This window comes from Lutra lutra, chromosome 5 (assembly GCF_902655055.1).
Source record: "Lutra lutra chromosome 5, mLutLut1.2, whole genome shotgun sequence".
NCBI lineage: Eukaryota > Metazoa > Chordata > Mammalia > Carnivora > Mustelidae > Lutra > Lutra lutra.
Window position 1 is genome coordinate 96026093 of NC_062282.1, and position 11774 is coordinate 96037866.

The 11774-nt window shown below is 35.5% G+C and overlaps 1 protein-coding gene across 14 annotated transcripts in view; it reads left to right on the plus strand.

Moving 5' to 3' along the window:
• The window catches only part of ERBIN (erbb2 interacting protein), a 137016-nt gene that overhangs the window by 109096 nt on the left and 16146 nt on the right, over positions 1-11774 (plus strand). For all 14 annotated transcript variants that reach the window (XM_047729089.1, XM_047729088.1, XM_047729092.1 and 11 more), the window contains 2 exons: positions 7531-7645; positions 9888-10071. In XM_047729089.1, the coding sequence (XP_047585045.1) occupies positions 7531-7645; positions 9888-10071 (299 nt within the window). The remainder of the gene's footprint in view (positions 1-7530; positions 7646-9887; positions 10072-11774) is intronic.

The window sequence follows — 11774 nt, forward strand, 5'->3', positions numbered from 1 at the left end:
ATACACTACCTCATTTGAGAAATTTCATGGTATTTCTTATAGTATTACTCATTTATCACTTCGAACTTAAAATTTTATAACCTGTATTGCATTCACGTTTGCTATGTAAATTATATTGTGGTAGTTCTATTCTAATTCTTTAATATACATAATCTCAATTGTTTATTGAGAAGATTGCCATAGGTATAGTTCAGTTATTTCACTTATTTAAGCCTTTATCATTGATTGTGAAATATTTTTTTTCTTTGAATGTCTAACACTTTTTTAAAGTTACAGTATAGTTAGCATACAGTGTTCTATTAGTTTCAGGTATATAATATAGTGATTTAACAATTCTATACATTACTCACTACTCTTCAAGAGCACTCTTAAATCCCATCACCTGTTTCACCCATTCCTCCACCCTCCTCCCATCTGGTAACTTTGTTCTCTATAATTCAGAGTCTGATTCTTAGTTTGTCTCTTTCTTTATTTGTTCATTTGTTTTGTTTCTTAGATTCCAAATACAAATGAAATCATATAGTATTTGTCTTTTTCTGACTGACTTTTTCCATTTAGCATTATACTCTCTAGAGACATCCATGTTGTTCCAAATGGCAAGATTTCATTGTTTTTTTTTGTTTTGTTTTTTTGTTTTTTTTAAGATTTTATTTATTTATTTGTCAGAGAGAGAGAGGGAGAGAGAGCGAGCACAGGCAGACAGAGTGGCAGGCAGAGGGAGAGGGAGAAGCAGGCTCCCCGCCGAGCAAGGAGCCCGATGTGGGACTCGATCCCAGGACGCTGGGATCATGACCTGAGCCGAAGGCAGCTGCTTAACCAACTGAGCCACCCAGGCGTCCCGATTTCATTGTTTTTTGATGGCTGTGTAGTATTCCAGTATATCTATCTGTCCATCTGTAGCAACATAGATAGTTACACACACACACACATCCCACATCTTCTTTATCCATTCCTTATCGATGGACACTGCTTCCATATTTTGACTATTGTAATTGATTCTGCCATAAACATCAGGGTGCATATATCTTTTCAAAATAGTGTTTTCATATTCTTTGAGTAAATACCCAGTAGTAGAATTACTGGATCATATGGTAATTCTATTTTTTATTTTTTTGAGGAACCTCCACACTGTTTTTTCCACAGTGACTCTACCAGTTTGCATTCCCACCACCAGTGCAGGATGGTTCCTTTTTTCCATATCCTCACCAACACTGTTGTTTCTTATTTTTGATTTTAGCCATTTTGACAGTTGTGAGGTAATACTTCATTGTGATTTTTGATTTGCATTGCCTTGATAATGAGTGATGTTGAGATCCTTTTCATGTGTCTGTTGGCCCTCTCTGTGTCTTCTTTGGAGAAATGTCTGTTCATGTTTTCTGCCCATTTTTTAATTTAGATTATTTGTTTTTTTGGTATTGAGTTTTACAAGTTTTTTATGTATTTTGAATACTAACCCTTTATCAGATGTCTCATTTGCAAGTATCTGCTCCCATTCAATAAGTTGTCTTTTAGTTTTATTAATTGGTTCCTTTGCTGTGAAGAAGTTTTCTTATTTTGATGTAGTCTCAATGGTTTATTTTTGCTTTTGTTTCCCTTGCCTTTGGACACACATCTAGAAAAATATTCTGGGTCACCTGGCTGGCTCAGTCAGAAGAGCATGCAAGTTTTGATCTCAAGTTTTTGAGTTTGAGCCCCACAGTGGGTGGAAAGAGTATGTAAAAATAAAATCTTGAAAAAAGAGAAAGAAAAATGTTCCTGTGGCCAATGTCAGAGAAATTACTGCCTGTTCTCTCTTCTAGGATTTTTATGGTTTCAGGTCCCACATTTAGTTTCTGAATCCATTTTGAGTTTATTTTTGTGTATGGTGTTAGAAGGCGGTCCGGTTTCATTGTTTTGCATGTTGCTCTCCAGTTTTCCTAATACCATTTGTTGAAAAAACATCCTTTTTCCCACTGGATATTCTTTCCTGCTTTGTTGAGGATGAATTGACCCAGATGATCATGGATTTATTTCTGGGATCTGTTCTGTTCCACTGATCAATGTTTCTGTTTTTGTGCCAGTACTATACTGTTTTGATTACTATACCTTTGGGTAGTATATCTTGAAATCTTTGATTTTGCTACCTCCAGTTTTGTTCTTACTTTGTTTTAAGTAGGCTCCATGCCTAAGGTGGGGCTTGAGCTCATGTCCCTCAGATTAAGTTGCATTCTTTATCAGCTGAGCCAACCAAACACCCCCGCTCATTCTTCTTTTTCAAGATTGTTTTGACTATTTCAGGTCTTTGGGGTTCCATACAAATTTTAGGGTTATTTGTTCTAGTTCTGTGGAAATTGCTGTTGGTATTTCAATATGATTACATTAAATCTGTACATTGATTTTGGGTAGTGTGGCCTTTTTAACAATATTTGTTCTTCCATTCAATGCACATGGGGTATCTTTCCATTTGTTTGTGTCATCTTCAGTTTCTTATCTCAGAGTTTTAGTTTTTAGAGTTGTACTCCTTGGTTAAGTTTATACCTAAATTTTTTTTAAGATTTATTTTTATTTTTATTTATTTGACACAGATCACAGATAGGCAGAGAGGCAGGCAGACAGAGAGGGGGAAGCAGGCTCCCCGCTGAGCAGAGAGCCTGATGTGGTGCTCCATCCCAGGACCCTGAGACCAGGACCTGAACCAAAGGCAGAGGCTTAACCCTCTGAGCCACCCAGGCACCCCCCTAGATACTATTTTTGATGCAGTTGTAAATGGGATTGTTTTCTTAGTTTATCTTTCTGCTATTTCATTTTTAGTGTATAGAAATGCAGTGAATTTTTCTATATTGATTTTTGTATCCTGTGACTTTCTGTATTCATTTATCAGTTTTAGTATTTTTTTGGTGGAGTCTGAGACTTTCTTTTAAGAGTTTATTCTAGTGGATCAATAAAAGCTGTAACTTTTTTTTTTTAAACCGCTTTTTTGAGGCATAGATCACATGCTATGTAATTCACCCATTTAAATAAAGGTTGTACCCTTTATTCAGTGGCTACTGATACACTAAAAGTTGTTCAGCCTTCACTGCAGTTACTTTTCGAACATTTTTGTTACCCAAAAAAGAAAGCCAGTACTTCTTAGCCATCTCCCCACAACCTCTCCATTCCCTTGAGCCCTAGCATCTTATGTACTGATTATCTGCCTCTATAGATTTGACCATTGATACATACTCCATTGTATCAATAATGATGGACATTTTGGTTATTTCCACATTTTGACTATAGTGTGTAATGCCACTGTGAATGCTTACATACAAGTTTTTGTGTCAGTAAATATTTTCTTTTTTTTTTCTTGGATATATACCTAAGAGTAAAACTTTTGAATCATACAGTGACTCTGTTTACCTGTTTGAGAAAATGCCAGAGTTTTCCAGAAGTAGCTGCACCTTTTTTTTTCTTTTTTTGCATTCCTCTCATACACTGCTGAAGATAATGTAAAATGGTAAAGCTCTAACTTTGCAAAATGAAATTCTGAAGTGTTTTTGATTTATAGCTATATTGTCCATTATGCATCCACTAGTTGTAAATGGTTATTTAAATTAAGTAAATAAAGGTAAGAACTCTGTTTCTTAGTTTTACTAGTCTACATTACAGGTGATCAGTAGCTATGTCCGGCTAGTTGAACTGCACAGACCAGTCATTTCTATCATTATAGAAAGTTCTTTTGCAGAGCACTGGTATATAGAAAAGGTGATATTGTGGGTTCATAGTAGCATCTTTATTCCTGAAAAATTTAAATGCATTCAAAGCATGTCATCTGTCTTCAAGATTATCCATTAAGCTGGTATTCACTTACTAGAAAGAAACCTCATGGTTTGTGAATGTACTTTAAATGGATCACATTATTCCATATACTTATCATATACATTGGACCTAATACAACATAATTTGTGAAAAGGTTATTAGGTTTGTCCCAGTGAATTTAATACTTGATTTTGAATGATTTCTATGCATAAGGCACGGTGTTTGAGCTATGGTGGCAGAATAGATATATGGGTATATAGATACAATCAAGGTTAGATGGTGCTGAGTGTATAAGAAAAGTACTAAGTGATAAAAACAGTAAGTGCTACATAAATTTAGAAAAGAGATATTTTCTGGCTAGGAACAACCATGGATGCTTTAGGGTGAAGGAGCCGTTTAATTTGTACATTGTAATATTTTCATCTAGCAGAAATAGGAGAACTGAATAAAATATGGAGGGAATAATGATAGCAAAAGGGTGGTACTTGAGAAATGTAGAAAAGAACATGTTCCATCTACCTGAGTGTAGGTAGAATGGGGTTGGGGTGGTAGAATGAAACAAAATTAGTACAGTAGTTTGGCTCCTGATGATGAGGCTCTGGAAAGCCATGCTAAAAAGTTTGGATTTAGTGTTCTGTAGTCTTTGAGAAGCCACTGAAGGCCTTTTAGCAGAGCAGTACTTGTGATAGAGCTACGCATTAGGGTTATCTATCAACAGCTACTGAATTTCCCCATTTCAGGGATTTATTTATATAAATATCTTATTTATATAAATACTCTTTATAATAATACTAGGAAATGTGGACTGGAACTTAGTTTTAAGAATGTAAGAGATTTAGTATGAAATATCCCTGACTATAAGGAGTGAAGAGGGAATAGTCACACAACTGTGCTTGAATAGGATGATGCCATTAACTGAACTTGGGTATTAAGAGAGGTTGTTTTTTTTTTTTTTTTTTTAAGATTTTATTTATTTATTTGACAGAGAGAAATCACAAGTAGGCAGAGAGGCAGAGAGAGAGAGGGGAGGAAGCAGGCTCCCTGCTGAGCAGAAAGCCCGATGCAGGGCTCGAACCCAGGACCTGGGATCATGACCTGAGCTGAAGGCAGCGGCTTAACCCACCGAGCCACCCAGGCGCCCCGAGAGGTTGTTTTAAATATGTGGAATTTGAACACTTAACAGGACCATCCATTAGACATACTCAGTAGGTCATTGGAAATGTGTATCTTTAGCTCAGAAGAGAAATGAAAGCTAAATTATAAATTGAAGAATTATCTACATTAAACATAACTATCGAAGAAAATGCAGTCCAAAGGGAAAGAGTGGGGAAGGACAAAATAAAGAGCTAACTGCAGGAACATTAGTTGACTGAGCACAGGAGACAGAAAGGTGGGAGGAAATGTAGGAGGCCATAGCTCCCAGATGCCAGGTGTAGTATCGGAGAAAGTCTGCTCAGCAGTTGAAAGTACTGTCTGTATCAAAATTGGGACAGACCATTTGCCCTTCCTTCTCCTCTTCTCTCATTCTTTGCGCATTAATTCTACCATAAGGTTCTTTTCATTCCTAAATTTCTGTCAGATTCCTTTTTTCTTTATCAGCCATCACTGCCATTGCCTAAAGATAATTTTTTTTTCCTTTAGGACTGTTAGGATAACCAGGTCCCTTTCTGCTGCTCTCTATCTCTTCCCATGCATTTATTTTTTTTAAGTTTTTTTTTATTTATGTATTTTATGTATATTATGTATTTGACACAGAGAGAGACAGTAGGAGGAGTGGGAGAGGGAGAAGCAGGCTTCCCGCAGAGCAGGGAACCTGATGCAGGGCTTGATCCCAGGACCCTGGGATCATGACCTGAGCCAAAGGTAGACATTTACCAACTGAGCCACCACGCACCCCTTTCCATGCATTTTTAATATCAGAGTTACCATTTTGAAAGATAACCTGATATGAACTCCTGGCTTGGCAACTTCCAGTAGTGACCAGCATGTACTTGAGTCCATACTCAGAGCATAACCTTTCCCTCTTCAGTCCAATCTAACTTTTCTGTCTCCTGCCAGTTATCTGAGCTCCAGCTACATGGAATTGACATACCTTCTCTTATTTCTATGCTTTCATTTGTGTGGAATGTCATTCTTCTCTTACCTCACCCCTCACTTCTCTTCCTTCCCTCTTTACTTTCTCTTCCTGTTCTAATTAGAAATGTCTTCCATTGTAGTACAGTCCTGAACAAGATTTGGCAAACTATGACCTTTGGCCCATGTCTGGTCCACTGCCTGTCATTATATGGCTTGAAAGCTAAGAACAGCTTTTACATTATTTTTTTTTAAAGATTTTATTCATTTGTTTGAAAGACAAATGTCACAAGTAGGCAGAGAGGCAGGCAGAGAGAGAGAGAGGGGAAGCAGGCTCCCCGCTGAGCAGAGAGCCCAGTGTGGGGCTTGATCCCAGAACCCTGAGATCATGACCTGAGCGGAAGGCAGAGGCTTAACCCACTGAGCCACCCAGGCACCCCCAGCTTTTACATTATTAAGTACTGAATAAGAATCAACAGAAGAAGACACTTTCATGACATGCGAAAAATTAGATGAAATTCAATTTTCCTGGCACATAGTCACAGGCATTTGTTTACATATTGTCTGTAGCTACTTGAGTGCCACAGTGGCAGAGTTGAATAGTTGAAAGAGAGACTTAAGGGCCTCAAAGTGTAACATATTTATGATCTGGCTTTTTTACTGAGATAGTTTTCTGACCCTGGTCCATATCTTTATTATGTCACCTACGAGTAACTGGAAGTCTTAGTACTTTTTTTTTTTTTTCAAAGATTTTATTTATTTATTTGACAGAGATCAGAAGTTGACGGAGAGGCAGGCAGAGAGAGAGAGAGAGAGAGGGAAGCAGACTCCCTGCTGAGCAGAGAGCCCGATGCGGGACTTGATCCCAGGACCCTGAGATCATGACCTGAGCCGAAGGCAGCGGCTTAACCCACTGAGCCACCCAGGCGCCCCAAGTCTTAGTACTTTTAACAGAACAATGTTTAAGAGTTTTTATTTTCATCATATTATTTATTTATTTTCATCATTTGGTATAATAATTAAATCTGCAAAAGCTCTGTTTTTTATATACAGTATTTGCAATGTTAAAATATTTCTATAAATAGTTGTTCACCACCAGGTCCTTTTGTTCACTACCCCCTTTCACTTAATCACTCAGTGGCAGATAATCTGGGACTTTTGTCAAATATTAGAGAAAAATCCATGGAGAATAATAAAAAATTCTCTCTTCAAATTGGTCAAAAATTGCCATTAACTCATTTTAGTGGAAGAACTCCTCAGTCCTTCTGACTCCTTGCAACTTGATAATCTTGGAGGGAATAAATGTGAGAATTAGGAAGAGACTTTTGGTTGGAATACCTCTAAACTGAGTTTTTCAAGGACAGAGATTGTGTTTTATTCATTTTTATTTCTCTAACACTTGGCAGAGTACTGGCACATATTAATCATTAATATACTTGAATTAAGAACTATCATGAAGGATTATTCCATAGCCACTTTGACATATTGTTAATAATTGCCACAGTTTTATTGCCATATCTTGAAAAACTTAAATTATATACTAGTTTTAGTTGCTGTTACCATAAAAAGGTTTTTCATCCATGTTCTAAGTATTCTTTTCTCTTTGAAGTTCTTATGACTTAATATATATTTATTTAAAGAAACCAAAGTTTATTTAAATACTTTCTTCTTTCTTTAAATTAGGAATCTGAAGAACTTTCTTCTGATGAAGAGATGAAAATGGCAGAGATGCGACCACCATTAATTGAAAGCTCTATTAACCAGCCAAAAGTGGTAGCTCTTAGTAATAACAAAAAAGGTTAGATGTTGAAAGCACAAGGAATAGAAATGGGCTGAATTTATCAAATTTATAATTTTTAAAAATAAATTTCATTAAATGTCATTATATTATTTAGAACACTTTTTTGAAACAATTTTTAAAATATGCCTTCCTAAAAGGTCTGTTCTTTATCCCTCTTGTTTTTTAAAGAAGACCCTTATTAGATATTTTCTGTTCCCTCATGCAAGGTTATATATGAGGGCATGGGCTTTATAGACATAAAAACCTGTGTTGTGATTCTGTTTTTGCTGCTTATTTGTTGGGTAATCCTTGAGCTGCTTAATTTTATGCTTATGAACTTATCTAACTTGACATACATTGAGGCTAATGAAGGAGTTTGTGAGTATCAAATGTGCTAGATTATTCAGTGTACTCAGATCTAGCACAATACCTGATGTAGAATAGATGCTTGTTATTTTATCTGTCCTGGAACTCTTTTTAAAACATCCCCCGCCATTTTTTTTCTTGTAATAGAATCTCTTGACTCTTCTTAGACATGAAAGGGAACTTGAAGGATATCTGTCCCTTCCTTTCACCCTCCCTTCACTCCTCCCCCCAGTGCCTGAACGTGTCTATATTATCTCTACCAAATATTCATCCAGTCTTTGCCTTTATGGCATTAATGAAACTTATGTCAAGGTGCCTCTAGATAGTTTGGTTTTCAAAATAATAGTGATAGCAATATGTGTTTGAGTACTTACTAGTTCCTGCTTACTGTGCTAAATATCTTACGTTACTATCTAACCGCACAAGGAAGTTAAAGAAGAGGAATAATACCTAGGAAAGATCTTATCTAGGAAAGAGAGGAATAATACCTGGGAAAGAAAGCCATATTGCTTAATAGTATTTTAAAAATTAAGACTCCAGCGCCCAGATACCTTAAAGTTGAGTATAGAAAGCCCCATGTACTATTATTGCCAACTGTAAAGAAAATCCAGACTACTCAAACTGTGCCCCTAAGATATTTGGAGCAGAAAAAATATCTTTAATTCATATAATCCCCTTTGACTCTCTCTGTATATACTATTTCTGTGATATGGGTAAAATTGCATTAAAAACAGTCTTCAGGGTTGTAAAGATACTAAATTATTGTGTTTTTTCATTTTGTTTTTAAGTAAGCTTTTTTCCCAGCCTGGAGCTTGAACTGATGACCCTGAGATCAAGAGTTATATGCCCCACTGACTGAGCTAGCCAGGTGCCCCAAGTTATTATCTTTTTTATCATTACTTTTAAAAATATAATACTTTCTTCTTCTTTTTTTTTTTAAAGACTTTATTTATTTATTTGACAGAGATCACAAGTAGGCAGAGAAGCAGGCAGAGAGAGATAGGAGGAAGCAGGGCTTCGATGCGGGGCTCGATCCCAGGACCCTGGGATCATGACCTGAGCCGAAGGCAGAGGCTTTAACCCACTGAGCCACCCAGGCGCCCCAAAAATATAATACTTTCTGATAGTACCTGCCTATAATGGCATATGAATATTGTCTATTTCTGATTATATAAAAAACAAAAGCCATCTCATATATTGATCATTTTTTTAATATGTAATTCTTCGAAATGGTTTAAAAATAGCAGAAGAGAGCTCACCTTGTGAACTTTCTTGATTTCTTTGGTGTTTTTTTTTTTTAATTGTATTGCCCATTTTTATTTTCAGAATAGACGAAAACAACTCCATACTTACATGAAATAATTTCTTCCCCAGATAAATTTACAAATCTAGGCTGTGAACTATGAGCTATACTGTTTATTCTTTGTTTTTATGACTTTTTGAAGTTGTGAATGAGGGGGTACCTGGCTGGCCCAGTCAATATAGTATGCAACTCTTGATCTCTAGGTTGTGAATTCAAGCCCCATGTTGGGTGTAGGTCCTACTGAATAAAATATTGTGAATGAGTGGAAGAGCCTTATTCACTAAAATTAATTGATGGCCTTAGAAAAACTTTGTATAATATAATCTTGTCAGTAGTTAAAACTGAATCAAATTCTGGATAATCTTAACATAGATTATATTTGTCAAAAACTTAAAGGTATCATGAGTTTTAAATTATTTAATCTTTGTGTATATTAGGACTGAATTTTCAGAAGTGCTTTTATTTATCTTCTAATCATAGAATTCTTTATATATTGAACCAGGACAATATAAATGTCATTTGTCATTACTGCAAAGTATTAAATGCAAATCCTTAGTGACTTTATCAATAGCTTAAGTTTTTTTGTTTCAGATGATACAAAGGATACAGATTCATTATCGGATGAAGTTACACACAATAGCAATCAGAATAACAGCAACTGTTCTTCTCCATCTCGGATGTCTGATTCAGTTTCTCTTAACACTGATAGTAGTCAAGATACCTCACTCTGCTCTCCAGTGAAACAAACTCATATTGGTATTAATTCCAAAATCAGGTTTGTGAACATCTTAGTAGAATAATTTATTTATACAATAGAGATAATAAGGCAAATAAATATATATGACTAAAACAAACCAGATTTCACAAATTAATATTATAGAAGTAGTTCAGGTAGTATATGATTTCTTCCCCATTTTATCACTACTTATTTAGGTTTGCTACGTTTCCATTTGTAATAGTTTTTTAAGTGGGGAAGAAAAAGAGCATCTGGCTGCATCAGTTGGAATACCATGTGACTTTTGATTTTGAGGTCATGGATTCAAGCCTCATATGGGGTGTAGAGATTACTAAAAAAAAACTTTTTTAAAAATGGGGAAGAAAGAATTTAAAATATTCTAATTCTCTTCATTAAAAAATTAGACACCATAACAGTATTTTTAGATATTAAAACAGCTTGTTTAGAGTAATTCAAGTTGAAATGGGTATTTTTTAGATACTCATTTTTTTTTTAAAGATTTATATTTATTTATTTGACAGAGAGCGAGATCACAAGTAGGCAGAGGGGCAGGCAGAGAGTGAGAAGCAGGCTCCCCGCTGAGCAGAGAGCCTGATGTGGACCTCGATCCCAGGACGCTGAGACCATGACCTGAGCTAAACACAGAGGCTTAATCCACTGAGCCACCCAGGCACCGTTACTCATTTTTGAAGAGTGCCATTAAAGGGCATTCAGTACTTTTAACTACTTCTGTATCTTTGAATTAGTCCCAAATTTGTAAGTCAGACTCTAAACAAGACTTAATTCTTATAGGCTAAAATTAGCTGAAGTTTAAAACAACTGTTATTTGGGCTTTCAAAATACTTGGCTATCAAAATAAGATGTGTTGTTTCACCTTCATTTTAATGTATCAGCTAGGTGCTTATTAGAAAGATTTGGGTTACTACTGAACCCAAAGCTTACTATATGGATAACTTTTTAGAGTAAAATGGTTCTTAAATTCCAGACACAGTTAAGTCAAATTTTGTTTGTGCTGATTTGTGTTGTTGTAGAAGGAAAATGAATTTTATGTCACAAAATGAGTTTAACTATTACATACTTATGATTAATTATTTCTGCCCTCTGAATTTGAGGCTAAGACCTAGTGTGGTAGTAGAATAATTTTTATAACCTCTTAGATGTTAAGATAATGATTAATTTTTGAAGTAATATTTCCAGTATTTTGTTGAGAAATAGTTTAGTATTTTATAAATCATGTTTTTTGGGTAATGAAATAAAGGGTATCAAAGGGGTATATCCACAACTTTATTGTATTTCTGTAATGAATATAGACTGTTAACCTAATGGGAAGATCAATCCTAAGGAATATTTGTTAAACATAACTTGAATATTTATGCAAGAGGGCACAAATATGATTTCATATTTGTGTGAAGTATAAGTAGGTTTATTTCCACCAAGCAGAAATAAAATGTTTTCTGTGATTTTAAAATAGCACATTTATAAATATTTGCCAAATACAATGAAATAACTTAGAGGAGTGATTAGATTTAGTTTTGCTTTTGATCTTAAGATTTTTTTCAGTCTGCATTGTTTAGTTTTATTTTTTAAATCACCATACAATAAAACTGACTTCTTGGGGCACCTGGGTGGCTCAGTGGGTTAAAGCCTCTGCCTTCAGCTCAGGTCATGATCCCAGGGTCCTGGGATCGAGCCCCACATAGGGTTCTCTGCTCAGCAGGGAGCCTGCTTCCTCCCCTCTCTCT